Source organism: Coregonus clupeaformis, chromosome 8, assembly GCF_020615455.1.
Source record: "Coregonus clupeaformis isolate EN_2021a chromosome 8, ASM2061545v1, whole genome shotgun sequence".
In the NCBI taxonomy this organism is placed as follows: domain Eukaryota; kingdom Metazoa; phylum Chordata; class Actinopteri; order Salmoniformes; family Salmonidae; genus Coregonus; species Coregonus clupeaformis.
Genome location: NC_059199.1, coordinates 17,489,814 through 17,509,103, shown reverse-complemented (window position 1 = coordinate 17,509,103; position 19,290 = coordinate 17,489,814). Strand labels below are relative to the sequence as shown.

Sequence of the window (19,290 nt, the reverse complement as noted above, 5' to 3'; positions counted from 1 at the left end):
CATTGTGAACTATGAGGAGTTTACCCTGTATGACAACTAAGGGGAGGAGACAAGCTCTCTGCTAGTCTCTGTTCTTAAGGTTTAGTTCCACATATGCCAGATAGATCTCTCCTTACTACCTGCTCCAATAGCCCTCCAACCATCAACTGTTCACGTTAGGGCCCTAAGTTTATCCTGACCATGTGACCTGTCCAAGAAAAACGAAATCCGCTACTCTTCCTGGGCTCCATAGTTAGTGGACCCCAGGAATTGTAGCTGCTGCATGAGCAACAGCTAAGGGGGATCCTAGTAAACTAAATTAATCTACACTTCGCTAGTAGATAGCCACATTCTTTTGACTGTTTTGCCAAGTTGGCTATACAGCACAAGGAGATGTGGAACCAGGCATAGAAGTGGATCAGAGAACTTCTGTTGTCTCTGCAACACAGTAACAGTAGGCGTGGGCAGTATGACTGTGCTGTTCTGACCAGCCTCTTATTCCACTGCCCTGGTGTGGGAAGCAGGGTCCACCAGACAGACGACAGGGTTGAATTTGCCGTGTGTCTGAAGTTCTCAGCTACACCCTAGGAACCGCAGGGTTGCCATGGAACAGGGGCCGGAGGGGGGGGTTAGACCAACCATAGCCAGAGTCGCTCCTGGCAACCGGGGCTTGTGTAGATCAGATGTGGTGGGATGTAGTGTGTGGGTTGGTTGGAGACGGACGGTACGCTGCATAGCTGTATAATCAAAGCACTGGGTTTGTTTGTTGTTGTGTTTCTTTTACTCTCTTCCCTCCCTATCTTCTTCACTTGTTCTGTGTTTGGTTTGACGTGGTTAGAGGATCATGTGAGGCTTGGGTTGCTTGTTTGAGGCATTCGAGACTGAGGGTTATCTATTGGCTCCTCTCTCTCTCTCTCTCTCTCTCTCTCTGGCTTGCTCTTTTCTCCCTCCTTATCTCTTCTCGTGGAGCGCAAGTAAAAAAGCTCACTCCCTTTATCTCTTTTGTGCATTGTATCATTTTCATGAAATCACATGAACCAGACAGGATGTTTATCAGAGAGAGAAAAGCATGTTTATTTTTGTCATCAGATGAAACATAAGGATGTGCATGTTCAAAACCGGAAGCTTCTTTGCAGGGTTGAGCTAATTCTCTTTTATTGCTAGAAAATGCTTTTCCTGTGCATTTGTCTGTATTGTGAATGAATCGTCTCTTTTTCTGTCTCCCGTCCATCTCTCTCTCTCTCTCTCTCTCTCTCTCTCTCTCTGTGTCGCTCTCTCTTTCACCCTTTCTCCCTCAGGTTGGTTTTCTGAAGACCCAGCACAAGTATGAGATTGTCTTCGACCTCCCTGAGGTTCCATCACTGGGGAAGGACGTGTGTCCAGCTCCTATACCCAACCCTCACATCTGCATCACCAATATCATTCCTGTAGCAGAGGGTATGTCAGAGTCTTGGTCAAGCCAGCCTCAGCCCTAGTCCCTGTCCCAGTCCCACCCGTTAATCTAACCCCAGACTCCAGCCCCAGCTACCTCGACCTAGCTCATGCTTCAGTTTTACCATAGCTGTCAGCACAACCCCCAGATACAACCTTTGCCCTATACCCAGACATAATCCCAACCCTTTAGAAATCCACTGATCTTTATCCAGTCTCCAGTTTACCAGACCTTCATATCAGTAATTCTTTATAGTAGCTGTACATCTAATATGTACAGGAAACACTGAAAGATTGTCACTCCATGACAGAAACCGAATCAGGAAATCCTTTAACTGTTTTCCTAACATCCCCCAGGGGGTTTCTGTAGTTCGTAATGAGGGTTTTTATTACCACTCACTCACTACAGTAGTTTGTTCTAACATTGACTTGAGTTCGTTGCGCCATTCCATTCCACCATCTGCTGGGATACCATGACCTTCTACTTTAATCCCTGTGACCTTTATGTGACCTCTTGTACTCCCTCTGTGTGTGTGTGTTATTTGTAGTGTTTGCCAGCTGTGTTAATGTGTTTGACCCCAGAGTTTTTCCACTCTGGTTGACATTTCACTCGTCTGGCCCTGTGTGTGTCTGGCCTCTGTCCACTCAGAAAAAAGATAGAGGGAGAAGTAAACAATGATTTTAGTTTTTTGTAGTCATAACAAGCACCCCCCACCAGGTGGTCTGAGAGTGACATGTGAGTACATGGCCCACCAGGAGGGGGTGCTGTGTGAGGAGGTGATGCTGGTCAGTGAGAGCCAGGAGGACGTCTGTGTGGGGGTCAAGGTTCAAGCCCGCGTAATGGGTAAGTGTAGGGGGAAGTTGTACCTAGACTCTGATCTTGGGTCATTTTTGCAGTTTTTCCCCACTCATGGTTAAGATTGGGATTGAGGAAGGATAACCTGATCCTAGATCTGTACCAAGGGGAAACTTCACCCCGCAGCGGGTAAGTCTACAGTTACACCCATGATAACAAAACCAATTCGTTCCAAGTCGTCTTTATTGCAGTCACACTGTGCAGGTGATCAGATCTCGCAATGCCTGGAGAAGTGTTTAGCGACCAAAATGATATAGCAGTACTTTAAGATGTGAGCATGCATAGATCTCAGAAGATTGCTATATCATGTCAGTGTGGTTCCTGAGATGTTAAATACTTATCCAAGCATTGTGAGATCTGCACACATTTTGCAACTAAAACGAGAGTAGTCAAGTTTTAGTCTAACGAGAGTAGTCACCACTTTTCATGCAACTAAAACTTGTAGTCACCACTTTCATTAGAAACGTACTTTCCAGTGTGATGCAATGTTCTGTCCGTCCTTAAAATGAGTACATGTGTTGTATTGTATTGTTGTGTCATGCTGTATGTGCTCTGTAGAGGTAGTGGTTCTCAAACCTCTCCTCTGGGATCCAAAGCCGTTCTATGTATTTTAACTATTCCAGATCTAATACACCTGATTTAACTTGTCAACTAATCATCAAGCCCTTGAATATGTGAATTAGGTGAGCTAGTTCAGGGATACAATTAAATGATGAAATGTCTGAGGTCCTTGAGGAGAGGTTTGAGAACCACTGCTGTACAGTGGACCCTCATCATTTACTGTGTAGACAACAGTGCTGAAAACCAACTGCTTTCTCTAATAATAGCATTTCTAAATAAGGGCAAACCTAGTCAGTTGCACAACTGAACGCATTCGACCGAAATCTGTCAGTTATTTCTGGGTGTGTCAGTGTAGTTTTACTGTAGCCAACTAGTCATTGTCTTCCCAAACAAGGCAAGGCAATGGTGTAGTGTTGTTGAATTGAGTAACGGTCTAGCACCTAGGAGTCTGATATTGCTCCTTAACAATTCATTTTTGGATAAAGAGGTTTGCGAACAATTATGTAGTAGTGTGCTGTTGCCACCTGCTGGTGAGTCTGAACAGCATGGGTTAAGCATCACTGATGACTTAAATAATGTGATAATCTGAGGACAACGAAGTGAATCACACATAAATGGGGAGCTTATAATTGGTAAAATAATTGTACTGTATTAAATGTGACTGATTTGATTATAATCACTGCATCTTGTTCTTCCTGTTAGCTACTGGAGTTGCAGCCGTTTTCCTTCTCTGTAACACACTGTGGCTTTGACTCTGACTCCTTTCATTGTCTGGAAGCTATCAATAGAGTCTGTCACGATGATTCACTTTGGAACCTAACACCAACCCCATAATTCATTTGCTTTCAACAGAAATGTATTGTCTTATTTATTCATTTTCAGTCATTTACGTTTTTAAATGACAACCGTGTGCGAAAAATTTGTCAGACAGCTACACAAGTAGATGGGTAGTGGGGAGCGTTTGTATTCACATGCAGCGTCACAAATGGCACCCTACTACCTATTTAGTGTGCTACTTTTGACCAGAGACCTATGGGCCCTCGTCAAGAGTAGTGCACTACATAGGGAATAGGGTGTGATTTGGGACGCAGATACAGAGTGGAGAGGCGAACATGAACATCTGTAGGCAGGCAGAGGAGGGAAGGGGATGTAGTGTGTGTGTGAAAGCTTTCGTGGAGGGGCCGAGAAACAGATCACACAGCTTAATTCCTTTTGGGCTTTACTGACTCTCTCTCACCCTACTTTACTAGCAACACACTGTAATTGAGGACTGGCACTGGTCTGATGATGTAGACTAAAACCATTTCTGAGAAATAACCTAATGGTATTTTATCTCTCTCTCCCTCTCTCTATCTTTCTCTCACTCCCCCTCATTCTTTCTCTCCCTTTTTTTTTTTTCTCTGTTTCTCGCCCTCTTATTTTTCTCTCGCTCTCTCTCTCCCCCTCTCTCTCTCCCTGTTTTTCAGACCGTCACCATGGTACACCCATGTTGTTGGAAGGTGTGCGTTGTGTGGGAGTGGAGCTGGAGTATGACTCTGAACAGAGTGACTGGCAAGGATTTGACTAGACCAGGCAATGCAAGACACACACACCTTCAAACAAAAAAGACAGTGTCACATATATTGGCATTCACCATCCACTCTGCTCCGAACTATCACTGACCATTCAAGATGTTTTGGTCCAAAAGGAGGATAAAATTATGAAATGGACAGTGGTTCTTCTTTTAAAGCAAGGCTAATGTGATCAGATCTCTGAGCATACCTCCAGTATAGTTAGTTAATGCATCTGAAATGCATCTGAAACAGGTACTGTTTTTTAATTGTCATTAGTACTGCAATGACATACCCAACTGCCCACGCCTTTCCACTGAGTGCCCCTATGTTGTGTTGAATATGTTTTCTGAGTAAACCTATAGGGGGCAGCAAAGCTCATGTAATCAATTCAGCACAATTTCACCCAGCCTGACCTCAAAAGTACCAATAGAGGTCGACAAAGACCACTAAATGTATCCCTCCCATCTGAATCCAAAGTTCTGGATGACATGGAGGGATTGAAAATGACTTATTTGAAGTTCATTATAATTATAATAATCATAACTATACGCTATGAATCAATTGCAAGTGCCTACATTGCTGTACAGCTTTTACCATCAACAACTGCATTCTATCCCTCTAGCACTCACTCACCTGCCCTCCAGGAGTTGAAAGAATTTGGGGTTTGGTGGCTCTGCACTCAAGGATAGGTCAGCTTTCCAAGACATTTTAAATTTTATTGAGATGTAAAATGTATATTCAGTGTATTTTGCAAGGATGAAAGATTGGTGCCATCAGTACCATTGGTAGTAGATCCGCACAGATTTTCAATGTTAGGCTTTTATATGCATTCTAAGCAAGAAGAGAAAGTTTTGAACATTTTGTTTAGGCCACCATGAATCTGCCTTAATCTAGTTCCCCTTCACCCCCAAACCCCTCACCATCCTCTCTGAGCACTCATACTCTCGTTGCAACCTAATATCTTAGTAAGAAGTATAGTTAGTCACTGTTTACTGTCAATGGCTAGTCACTGTAAATGCATATTCCCATCAAATAAGAATATCTAGTACAATCAGTCTCCGTATTTCACATAGCTAAATGGACTTAAACCTGTTTTCTTTATCATATCAGACAATCTACATGTGTTAAATGTGTTTGCCCTTAATTGAGAAGAACCTTTATCTTTTGTGTTTATATGTCGGTGTATAATAGGCTCTGTAATGTCTTAAAGTTATCCCTTGTTGTCTGGTGTCCATACTAAATTCACGCTCCCAGGTTGGGGTCAATTCCATTTAAATTCCAATCAATTCAGGAAGTACATTGGAATTCCAATTCTCTTCCATGCTTTTCAATGTGGATAATTTGGAATTGGAATTTGGTTTACTTTCTGACTGGAATTTAAATGGAATTGTCCCTAACCCTGCCATGCTTCAAACGATAGTGAAACGGAGCGTGGATTCAGTTTAGATACCAGCCGATCTTGTCCCGTCGACAGCTTAAGAGTAGAAAAAGAGGGTGCACTATTGTTCATGCAGTCAGACTGATCAAAATAATATTCTCTGTTCTTAGCAGGGTTGGGGTCAATTCCGTGTAAATTCAGAAAGTAAACCAAATTCCAATTCAATTCCAAATTTCTCATTGAAAAGCATTGAAGAGAATTGGAATTTCAGTGTACTTCCTGAATTAACAGGAATTAAAAATGGAATTGACACCAACCCTGGTTCTTAGGTTACTGTAATGAGGGATTACTGTACTAGGAGGGGTGGAGCATTTTGTCAGTCGATACACTACAGAATACATGTTCCCTTATAGGTGTTTGTTATTGTGATCGCTCTTATTTTGTTATCCCATGAAGTAATAAAGTTTATGTATTTAAAAATAAGTACTTGTATAACTGTGCTTTTGTTTCACCATTGCATAATGCTGTGATTTTCCGCTGGAGGGCTGTTCTTACTGTTTTATTACTGTGTTCTGTTGGATGTAATGGAACTACAGGATACATCTATGTTCTGAGGTTTACAGCGTTTCATATAGGCTATGGGTATGCTATAGTCTAAATATTAGAACGGATCCATAGATTAGGTGGGAAATTGTCTCTGACCCTGACGCACCTTGTTTTCTTAGTCCCCTTTGTCTTGCTCTTGCTTCACCTCCATTTCCCTCTCCCTCACACTCTCTACGTCCATCCTTCACCTCCATTTCCCTCTCCCTCACACTCTCTACGTCCATCCTTCACCTCCATTTCCCTCTCCCTCACACTCTCTACGTCCATCCTTGTGTGTCCCTGTCTCAGTCCCAATCATAACACAACCTGCCCTACTGCTGCAAACCACAGATTCAAATCCTACAAACACTCCAAGGGGACGTTGGTTGGTGTGTGTGTGCTCTTTGTTCCTCTACTATAAAAGCCTGGCCAGTGCTTCATGGTTGCGCTCGTGTTCTGGTTCCATCTTGACCGTAACTAGCAGTTAGACACAAGATACAAGACTCGATTCCGTCCCCTTTAGATGGCACAGTCCCCTTATGTTAATTGCCTGTAATTTTTTTTAATGCATAATGTGTTTTATGCACAACTTCACAATCCCTTCATTTGGGTGAGGGATGTAAACATGACCCAGTAGTACCCTAGTTGAGACACACACACACACACACACACGGTTCACAGTCAGTCCACTTACTTGACACGGCCACAGAGAATTCCCTTGTCTGTATTCTGTCTGTCTCTCATTCCGGTTCTAATTCCGGATCCTTCTCCTTCCCAGCCAGCAACCAAGCCAGTGTGACCGGGTGGGAAAGAAACGGCAAGACCTCTAGAGACTTTGTCCTGATTCTCCACCCTTCTCTCGAAGTATGCACTTGCACACTTCCCGTCATGGATGTACGTTAACCACGGTGGTAACTCCCTCCAAACAACCCTTACACCAATTCAATGCTTCAATCAATGACTAGGAGTGTGTACTTGCACACTTACTTTGGGAGGAGGGTAGAGAATCAGGACATAGCCTCTCCCTTGTAGTATAGTGTGCACTAGTTTTCAGGGAACAACTCATTAGCTCTCTAAATTAAAAAGTGCTTTCAGAAAACAATCAACTGGCCAAAATTATCGACGATGATGCACTAATGATACACTAAACAGACATTTATTTAAATGACAGCGTTTAGTGTAGGCTGTAAAACCGTTTGTCCCTTCTCTCTAGGGATATCATTTGTATCATGTTACTGACAGGATGATTGAAACTCCATACATTTCAGTCACTGCTTCAATAGTAGACCTACATCACTGAACTAACTTATAGGCCTCCTAGGCATCTAAGTTTCCCCACCCCCCTGGTGCACAGTAAACGACCCACCTCGCATGATAACTATATGAAAATAAAATGAAGCATCTAGGAGCAAAGCATTTGTCATTTAAATTAAATATTAAGATTGCCATGTAACAATGGTTGGGATAACAACAAGCTTACACTGTTGTTATAATTTGGATTGTTCAAAGTGTACAGGTATAGCAGTAAAAAAAAAAAATACATTGCTCTGATTAGGCTATCATTACTATTAAACTATTTTAGAAGTCTTTCATATTGTTTTATTTATTGTAGAGTAGGTCAGTATAGTAGGCTACATGGTCTATTTTTAATGCATCCACTCCAAATCTAGAAGTACATGAAACTCACCGTTTGCATTCAAGATTTAAAGGACTGCAAACCTCCAATATTCATTAGCCTACTTTGAACGTCTGTTCTTTAAACAATATTAAATATATGAGCCTATGTAGACTATTGGAACATTTAACTAATACATTTTCTTGTGCATCGTTTTTGGCTAGCGTTACTCTGTCCGTAACCTATGGGCATACACCTTTAATGCGTAAGACAAGACCATCGCCCTTTCGATACAGCCTTAACGAAATTCTGAGCCTTGAAATCACCGCGTTCACCAGAGCAGGGTCAACGGGTGTTGGTCCCTGAACCTAAAATTTCGCATTCGTTTTGTGGACAGTTGGTGAAATAAGTTAGTCATCAAATTCGTGCTCAAATGCATACATTTGCATAATCTTCAACCATTAGCCTATGTAGGTAACAATTAAAGCCTAAAGACATCACCTGTTGGCTACGGTTATAATGGCTATTTTACGCATAGGAAATTATGACTTTGTATACATCACTTATAAATTGTGACTTGTGTTACAAATAAATATTAACAGATGTGTGACCTGATATTAAAATAAATATACCTGTTATTATGTAGCCTATAAATCTTCCCAAATATACAATTAATTCAAAATGTTCCAAACATTTCTCCTTTCATTACATATCAGAGTTTTTGGTGGAGACCAAACTTTCCATTCTTCTTTAATGCTTTGACATGCAGGTGTAGGCCTAAATGAGTTGAAAATGAAGTTGCCTACACTGTAAAACGGCAGCCAACCACCTGTAAGTTACTGTAAAAAAAGGTACAGTATGTTACCTTAAATTCCAAAGAAACTTTGATTTAACAGTACATTACTGTAAACGTCATGTACTGTTAAACCAGTTTCTTTGGAATTTATGGTAACATACTGTTTTTTTTTTGTTGTTTTTTTACAGTAACATACAGTACTGGCTGCAATTAAAAACAACATGATTTTTTTTCTTACAGTGTAAGGTAAAACAAATAAATATTTTCTATATAATATACCACCACAGACCCATTGCAAGCATAATTTAGGAAATACAATATCTTCATTCTGTTATCTAAGAAAAAGTTAATATTTTCAGTTCATCCATGGTTAGAATTTAACGGATGAATGAATGGTCTTACCGTTCCATGGGGCAAAATGCAATCATTCATTCAAAGCATAGGCTATACAATTCAACAGTTGGTTAAAGGTAGGCTCAATTATTTTCACTATTCAGACGCTGTTGAGGTTCATGCGGTTGGAACACCAGACTATAGGCTTCTGGCTCCAGAAACAGGACTACTGCATCGGATATTAAAGCCTAATCGTCACCAACCCAATAGTTTGACACATGACAGCATGGGGTGATATGTTTCATGTTCATTTATCACCCTTTGTCTCTCTCTCTCTCGCTCTCTCTTTAAAATATCTGAAATGAATAGAATTATGCGCCGAGAGCATTTGTCTCGCTACACCAGGAGAGCAAGGCCTAGTATTTCGGTATGATAGGCAGGCTACTGCTCATACCGCCCGGAGTCGCGGGACCCACCGAGAGTGTTCGACACTCTCTCATCTCTATTCTGACGAGTTGAATCTGTTTGACATCAAGGCGCAAATTGAACAACATTTTGGTGAAACAGTCAAGCTGAGGTTTGCTACGAAAAATATTAGCCTACAACAAAATCATGATATATATATATATATATAAATAATATATTTATTTGTATAGACCTATGTTAATGAAGTAATACATTTAAATATACTTGTATTGTATGTACTTGTGTTGTTGCTATAGTTGCGGGTCTTAGTGCATAGACCTATACCCACGATGAACACCTGTCTTCACTAATTGCCGTGCAACCCCCCTCCTCCCCCCTCTTCAGAACCCCTCTGTTCCAATACCCATTCTACTTTAGAACACGTAACACATTGGAAGAATTTCAGAGACAATCAATGATATGCCAATCAAGCATCATTCAAGTTTTTATTGAAGAATAAGCCTATATGATAATTAGTAACTTAATATTTTTTTAAGAAAATGTGTTTCTTTTTAGTAAAGACAATTAAGATGTATGAAAACTAATAAATAGCTGTAATAATTTTAGCAAAAATGCAGCCTAAAACAAATGTCATGACCTACCATGCATGCTGGAACAAATTTCGATAGTAATTTACTAACATATTTACTGATACTATACTGATATCAATAATGAAAGCACTGTAAATGCCAAGATAACAATTCATTCTGGTTAACATTTAACAATGTTTGTTTTAAAAACACTTACAAACTCAAGGCATTGCAGGGGACCAGTATCGGAGAATACAACAGAAATTGCTACATTTTATAATGCATCTACATCTGACTCAAATAGCTCGAGGCTAATCCCTGTCATAGGCCCTATGCCAAATGTAGCCTATAACGCTACACAACCACACAACTTGTTTTCAAAATCTTCTTTGAAAGATTTGGTGGTGTAAAGCCTGTTGAATGTGAACTCTGTATGGCCTGGTACCCTAAGAGCGACCCGATGGATTACAGTAATCTGGACCTACTGATAAAAATCCATGTCCACTGGGAGTTGAATCAGACGCACAAACACTATATAAACTGTAATTCGGAGATACATTTATCTGCTAGATTAAGTTTATGTCGGCTAACGAACGGTTCATTATAGAGTCTGTATAATTACCTGTAACTCTTTTGTATGTGCAGCCTATACCTTTTCGGTAGCCTATCCATTGTGAACTTTGTAAAACAGTACAATGAATATTGAATATTTGTCCACATTTGTGTCATAAAATTGTACGAAATAGTTATACAGATGGTGTGTGAAGATGGAAGATGAACTTCATAAATAGGCCTTATAGGGGAAATGGAACAGACTTCATAAGGCTGTTTAGATGACTGGAAAGAGACTGAAGCAGAAGCGTTCAATTCAATTCAACGTTATCCCCATAGGGGAAATTAAGAAAGGCAAGTCAGTTTACGAGATCAAATCAACCCAACACACTCCACATAAAATACAGTATACAACAGATATCATTATTTGATTGAAACAATTATTGTCCCATGGGAGCCATAGACATTCGTTGGTGTTGTTTCAACAATGTTTGTCAGACTGGTAAACTTAAGACATTATTTGCAGTGAAAATGGAAGGGAAAAACTATGATTGGCAATGGGTAAATTATGAGACTATTTTTAATTTAGAAAACTTGTGATGCACTTTGATGAGTGATATATTTTGAATAGTTGTATAGTTCATCACGTGTGATGGCTAGGGAAGAGGGATTGCGCTTGTGGAAGGTTGTATGTGATTATAACCAATACACATTTTAAGTTTGTGTGTGTGGTTTATACTCAATCACACAGATCTGTTGTGGCAATCAGTCCTCTCTTGTCTTGCTGCTGAGTGGAGGATCTGATTGTCAGGTCCATTCAACGCATTGACAGATTACAACATCTGAAACGAATAATGAGCAATTTGAATAATTATCACCTTCCTACCTGGCAAAACTGTTATTATGTAATCCCAATAATTTACAATGTGGATGTTTTTTGCCTTATAATTGTGTAGGCCTACAACAGACAGACAATCACATGCGGTTGTTCCCAGTTACAATTAGCAAGAGCCACAATTAGGCCTACTGCGCAGTCATAACAACGGTTTAGGCATTTAATTAACTCTAATTAACTGAAAGCTTTTTCAGTAGGGAAAATTCAATGGCTATTCAATGTGAATTTGGGCAAGGTAGTCCACGTTTTTGTATTATACTAGGCCTAATGGGCAGATGGACCAAGGCTAAATCATTTAGCAGTGTTAATGTGTTTCTGAAGAGCTGTGAATAAAGCCTATAGGCCTACGTTTGAGAAAACAATAATGCTATGAACTTTAAAAGAAGCCATCCAGTAAAATATTTATACTTCAATATTGAAGTATCTTTTTTACAAACTCTTGCAACTTTTAGTTGCAACTCTTAGTTGAAAAAAGTATATATTACCATCAAAGGTATTGTCCAGGAGTTGTGCAAAATGTGTTGTGTAATCAACTCAAATAGATGCATTTTTGTTGCAGAAATTAGGCTGTGTAGGTAGACTATAGATCTAAGGGAGTAGGCCTATTGGCCAAATCCTTTCTAGTGAACGGCAAAATGTAACCTAGGCTACACTCTTTGGAAAAATTGTGCTATCTAAAACCGAAAAGGGTTCTTCGACTGTCCCCATAGGAGAACCCTTTTAAGAACCCTTTTTGGTTCCAGGTAGAACCCTTTTGGGTTCCATGTAGAACCCTTTCCTCAGAGGGTTTTACATGGAACCCAAAAGAGTTCTACCTGGAACCAAAAAGGGTTCTCCTATCGGGACAGCTAAAATAGAACCCTTCTGGAACCCTTTTTTCTAAGGGTGTATAGGCCTACCATGAGTGGCCACTTCTGTTTTATCATCGACGTTTTAGCTATGCTATTATCTTATTAAACATTCCCTAAACTCTAAGCATCCTCTCTCTACATATTTTTCTCAGAATGCCCGTTTCCGTTTCTGACTTTCTATCTCATAATTATGACTTACATATCTCATAATAATGACTTACCATCTCATAATAACAACTTACTATCTCATAGTTATGACTCATTGTTCTGACGTTCTAAGTCATTATTATGAGATATGTATATCATAATTTTGAGATCAGATTTAATTAATTAATTCATGTAATTAAATCCATTAAAGGGGCAATCTGGGATTGGTACATCCATTTTTTGACTTTTAAATTATTAATATATAGCCATTGATTCTTGAAGAATGTAACTTAGAAATGCCTCATGAGCAACGGTCTTATACCCCATCAGAACCCAAAATATAAGCTTGTTTTACTCCATTGTTTGTGTAAACAATATAATTGTAAACAAACAAACACTATATAGCTTCAAAACATAGTTAAAACTATCATTTTTATCTCATTGATGGTCAGTCCTTGCATCCATATGTGAGAGTCCTTGCTTCTGTGTATTTGAGAGTGGTTCAATTTCTCCTGCCCCATTCTTCAGCTGTTTACCAAATAAAGTGGCGGGGAGTTATTGTTTGAATTGCCCCTAAAAGGGGTAGATCTGCAGGATTATTCAATGTCCATGATCCAGACTTACTATCTCATAATTATGACTTATATATCTCATAATAATGACTTAATATCTCACAATTATGACTTATTATCTCATAATAATGATTTACTATCTCATAATGATGACTTATTATCTCATCACTATGACTTGCTATCTATAATTATGACTTACTATCTCATAATAATGACTTACTATCTCATAATTATGACTTACTATCTCCTAACTCGTTGTTGTTTTTTTGGTGGAGGTAACAAGCTTCCATACATTCCGGATTTGTAGAAGGGAATTTAATGATTTCCCTTTGAAAATAATGGCAAAATAGGCTACTGTCGTTTACTGAGCTCATTGCATCCATTGACTATTCCAGGCTTCGAGTAGTTTCGTTTATTTTCGATCAACTTAAATATTTTTTAATAGCCTATCCTATATAGGTATTGGTCTGAATCTTTTTAAAATTCAGTTTAAACTAGTTTGGGGAAAGATTCTATAGTGTTCCAATGTCTATTTTTTATAACAATAAAAAGCACACTGTAAAACTTAAAAATAAATATAAATCTAGTTTCAACAAATTATCATTCAGTAGCTGGTTTCACAGCCTTTTTATTAACTCAACATTTCGGTCCAACAAAAAAAAATGTTGGCCCAAACTTAGCTCCAACCTGAGAGAATGTAGGCAAAAATTCAGTCAACTTAAAACGATGTGTTTGCTCAACTTGTCTCATATGTTAATTGAGCTATAAATCATTCTTTGGGCATCTTACCTAAAAAAAAAGGTATGGAACTAGTTACACACACAGTGCTTTCAACTTACATATTTGACACACGATTACATTGTACAGTAACTATTATTCAACATGTCCTCATCTGGGATTTAAACTCACAACCTCTTAGTTCACGGCATTCCGATCTTCCTGCTATGCCACCATGTCTGTGTCAATTATCAGTTACTCTGACTATTCTCTCATCATTGATTTGATTGCCTATTTCAGCAATTTTGGGGGGTTTCTGTATAGTTGTCTAATGTTGGTGGGGCATATTACTTTGAAGTGCAAAGTGTAGCAATACAGATGAAATCAGTCATTGACACAGACATGGTGGCATAGCAGGAAGATTGGAGTGAACCAAGAGGATGTGAGTTCAAATCAAGGTAAGAACATGTTGAATATTCATTGCTGTATAAATGAATATGCATAATGTAGCCTTTGTTAACTTGTGTCAAATATGTAAGTTGAAAACATTGTGTGTTAAAGCACTGTGTGTGTGTAACTAGTTCCACAGACTTTTTTAGGTAAGATGCCCAAATAATAATTTATAGTTGAATGAACATATGATACAATTAGAGAAAACACATAATTTTAAGTTGATTGAATTTTTGCCTACATTCTCTCAAGTTGGCACTAAGTTTGGGCCAAATATTTTTTTTAGGTTCAGTTAACAATTGGACCGAAGAGTTGAGTAAACAAAAAAAGGCTGTGGAACCAGGTACTTAATAATAATTCGTTGAAACAATTGTTGTTGTTTTTTTTACAGTGAAGGGTTCTTCGGATTTATACATTTCTTAGAATGTGCACTGAATGATCTGTCTGTTTACCAATCAAAGACGAGCAAACCGGATATTACGTTGCTGGTGACAGCCCCTTTGAAGTGCACCCTGACACTACATTATTGTCAATACGACTGTCACACCGTCAATACAAAGCAAAACTATTACCACCAAGATTATCTAAACAATCATACATGACTTATAGGCTACACGCAAATGGCTCGGTCAAGCCTTATTTGGTTAGTTTTGCCTCACTGTCCGCATGTGACCCTTTCCCCCATTTGAACGCCCCTCCTCAACACTCTCTACACAGACATTATTGCGCTCTCCAAAGGAAGAAGACCCCGAGCAGACCACCAACAACCCAACAGCCGTGACCACGCCAAGACAGCGCCACTGAAACCAGCAAGTCAAACGGTGGTAAAGTAACTGATTTCAAGCCCATGCTCTGGGGTGCATGGTTTATAGGAGAAAAAGTTTCCTTTCTTGGATGCAGAGAGTGAACTGACTGTACTGTACAGAGACTGAGACACTGTTCTTCTGCTGGTTACGCGCTCGTCTTTCATTTTATTTATACGTGGGTGAGCAAGTGTAGCACCTCCCAGCTTCTTTGGTCATAGATCTGGTCTCCCCTTGTAGGCTATACACTTACTGTACGTACAACATGCATTTAGGGTTTAGTGCGGTCCTATAGCTGAGGAGGGACCCTAGGCTTGTCCACAGGGCCCCCTCTTTCTCACCACCATCCACGATCTCTCTCCTCTACTTCGGACCGCAGGATAGTGCTGAACCATGCCGAGACACTTGCAGTGCAGCTCGGTTCCATCGCAGGTCGGCGTGGCCGGTTCTGTTTTGTAACTGGATCTACTCTGGGGCATGGTCTCCCCCACCACAGCTGAAGAGAACTATTGCAAAGGACTAAAAAGTGCAAAGAGTAGCAATAACTGCCCAATAGCGAGGTGAAGAATACAGAAGATCTATACAGCAATATTCAAATCGATGTTCGATCAAGCCACAAATATGGGCGATGAGATCGCCGAGGACCGCAACAACCACCGCCGTGGATCCAACTCTCAGTGTCGTGACGGGATAGACAAATGCCATACCGAACTTGGGAGCAGGTCGCCGGTTCAGAGCACAACCAATACCCCGGGTACATCTGCTTCCACCCCGACCTCCTCCAGTGAAGACGGACATGATAAACTTTTAGGAGTGGATCCAGACTACTGCCGGAGGATTTTAGTTCGAGGTTAGTAACGAAATATTATTTTACTGAACAGAACCAGGGGTTTATACTTCTTAAGATTTGAGAATTCCCATTAAATGCATTTAATATATTTAATGCATTTGCAGATATACCACTATTGTAATTACAACTACTATTAGCCTAATTCTACAACAACAACTACTACAACTAGGCTACTAGGCCATATTACTACACTGCTACTACTACTAGAATGCTTTTAAGCTTACAAATAAGCAAATAGTTGCAGTGATTTATTGTAAATAAAATAAAATAAGGTATTTCATATGCAAATGAAGATATAATACTATATATGTCCAATATACTTAAAAATGAAAATATAGCTAGCCTATATTCTGACAACAGCTTTTTTTTATGACTCCTGATACCTTTTTGGAACAAATCTGCAATAATTAGGGGGAAAAAATGCTAACTATATTTAAATAAGTTGTGAACATCTGAGATTAAAATGTACAGTAGAGTTTAGAGATCATGATAACATATACTAATAGCAGTAGCTGCTTTGTACTATATGAATCAACAAATGATTCAGTAATTATTGGCAAACAAAATACTTTTAAAAAACACAAACCATCATGTGTATGTCTGTGTGTGTTTATTCATGGCCATGTTGTTATTTTTGTTTGAGTTAAGGTATTATTACTAAAAATGAAGAAATAATGTTGTCCACGCCCTCTTTGTTTAAAAGAAAGGGAGCCCCACCTTTCTAGGCCTATTGCCATCTTTGCATGGAATTCTCCAAAATATGTAGACCCACTTAATAGTTATTTTAATAATATATATATTTTTTGTGGTTCTTAGGATCTACAAACTTCTTTAAAAAATGAGTTGCAAATGGAACAAAATATAAGCTACTATTTTCAATTTCTAAATATATAATTGTGTAATTAGGGGCCTACTTTATGGGTGAATCACACAACTGATATCTCCATAGTTTATTTCAGCATGTCCAAATATCTTGTAATTGTATGCGGCCATGATGGTAATAATGGTTCAATAGTTTGTAGTAAATTATTACAATAATCATTGTGGAAGGGAGGGGGAGATCCCCTCAACAACATTCCCTTCTTATAACAAAACAACGCCATGCCATATTTGGTATATTACCAGTTACCTTCCTAATGCTTATTAAAATATAGTAAAATATTTCCAGGAGTATGTATTTGCAGAAATAAATTATATTTAAAAGAAGAAACTATTTGTAAAACATGTCAAATGGTTAAAGGTGTGAGCAAAATGATATACAATACTTATTACATGTCTAATAGGCTATAGTAGTAATAAGCTATGTGACTGACAATTAATTGAATGCAACTCAATGGTTTTGGTCAGAATGTAATGACATCTCTTTGCACTGCTGTTTAATCAGGGTTGTAAAATGCATTCTAATGTAAATGTCAACAAACCCCAAAGAATACAGGATATTTTTTTTGTGTGGAAGATTATCCTTAGTGAGAAAATATAACAATTATGAAAATGGCTTTCTAAATAAATAGTCATAGTAAGCAGGAAAAAAAACATTTTATTTAAGTTTATTTTGAAACTTTTGAACTTGTAAGCCTATTCATAATAATCCATTTGACCACTTATTTCTAAAATAGCATATCCATGCCCCTTACCCGGATAGTTTTCACACCAATGTGGGATGCATATTTGTCATGGATACTATAACACCCCATATCAGTTAATCACAAAACTATTAGCCTACAGAAGCACAGATAATATCAATTTCCCTTCTTACAAAATGTTCCCCCCTATTTGTGCACATTTTATTTTCACCAATTGTATAAATGAACCTTTCATTTGAACAACAAATAATCAAACACATCACCTACTGGAAAGCTCTACATAATTGAATGTTTGCGCGTGCCCGGGCCCTAAAACAGTGCAGTTGGTGGGGGCTGAATCTGAACAGAAAGCCCGGTAATTGTAGCAGTGAACGGCCTCGGCAGTTGTGGTGTGGTGAGGGCGAGCTGAGCGCTTTTGGCAGAGTTGCTCGGGACACCAAGCTCGCAATACCCCGTGTCACTATTTGTTTTTCAAGCTGACGATTGCGCTGGGTAACTCGTGAGAAACTGAGGTCAGAGAAAGGTCAGGTGTACAAAGTCGCAAAGTCTCGATGTGCGTGCAAACCGTTTGAAAGGCCCTACTGCAAAGTTGTACATTTAGAGTATTTTAATCTAGGGTATTATGAATGAGTAGATTATGTTTAATTGGACATTATAAATATTCACAATGTTGGAATGCGTCTCTGTAGCTCTTGCTGACACCATGCATGCTTGCATTGAAGTTAGACAAGCTATACGCAGAGACCGTGCTGCATAGGCCCTATAGATGCTATTTCCTCATGACATTTGCAATATATAGGCTGTAGTCAATGGATAAACCACATAGGCCCTATGTATAGCATACAACATACGAAGGACACTTGAAATAGTATACGGTGGTTACGCATGATGCAGTAGGCCTATATAATGTTCCATTCTGTCAAGGAATTCAGATTTCTATATCTTCTATAACTTTGATTCAATTTAAGTTTTGCTGAGGAATTGAAATATATTTAGACGCAACATTATTCGACAGATAGAGGCTACTGCCTCCTTTGGCAGTTATATTTTATTGTGCGACCCAGCTTGGTTAGTCTAAATGTTTTGCACTTAGTTGATTTTTGGTATTGCATAAATAGTATATTTTCCATAGCGAGACTTGCTATAGGCATATTCCATACTTGTATATAAAAACACACATTTCATGATATTTTATTGAACAAAACGATTTCATGTTGTCCCATAAATTGCAGTATTAAACGTTGTGTACTGATGCATCAACTAGCCGGTTACACTATATTCTCCAGGGTGGGTTTTAGGACGCATGCCAAATGCAGAGGTATATTTGAAATATAACTCTGAGAACATGCTCTCCAAAAATGTAGGCCTACTCGCGCTGAGGCAGACAATGCACGTAATATTTAGTTAAATTAGGTACTGGTAGGCCTGTAATTTAGTAATGGGATAGGGATGTATCTTTCAGTTCTCATTGTTCTGGCTATACCTTTTTTGGAATATTCCCCAAACACGGCCAAAAAGCACGCTACTATAGTGACTGTGTCAAACCTCGAGGTAGCCTATTCCAAAATATTTAATTTGAATTTTATACCTTACTTAAGTCCAGTTCCATTACATACTGCAGCATAGCCTACTCTCAGTTGAAAAATTGAATAACTATTCTAAGGCATTTTACGCGTAACATATATCTAACCAACTGATATGCCTATTATCTCTGTAAGGTGCATTGAGTTTTATTTACGGATATTGTGATTCTTAAAATATATTATCCATCTATTACTCCTGCCCTTT

The 19,290-nt window shown here is 38.9% G+C and overlaps 2 protein-coding genes across 2 annotated transcripts in view; both read left to right on the top strand.

Annotated features, from left to right (window-relative positions):
- The window catches only part of LOC121571973 (UPF0687 protein C20orf27 homolog), a 44,804-nt gene extending 38,563 nt beyond the window's left edge, over positions 1-6,241 (top strand). Inside the window, exons 4-6 of the mRNA XM_045221858.1 lie at positions 1,278-1,416; positions 2,129-2,254; positions 4,294-6,241. Coding sequence (XP_045077793.1) covers positions 1,278-1,416; positions 2,129-2,254; positions 4,294-4,394 — 366 coding nt within the window. The 3' untranslated portion in view covers positions 4,395-6,241. The remainder of the gene's footprint in view (positions 1-1,277; positions 1,417-2,128; positions 2,255-4,293) is intronic.
- Positions 6,242-14,942: 8,701 nt separating this feature from the next.
- The window catches only part of vax2 (ventral anterior homeobox 2), a 28,864-nt gene continuing 24,516 nt past the window's right edge, over positions 14,943-19,290 (top strand). The window contains exon 1 of the mRNA XM_041884744.2: positions 14,943-15,919. Within this exon, the coding sequence (XP_041740678.2) occupies positions 15,670-15,919 (250 nt within the window). The 5' untranslated portion in view covers positions 14,943-15,669. The remainder of the gene's footprint in view (positions 15,920-19,290) is intronic.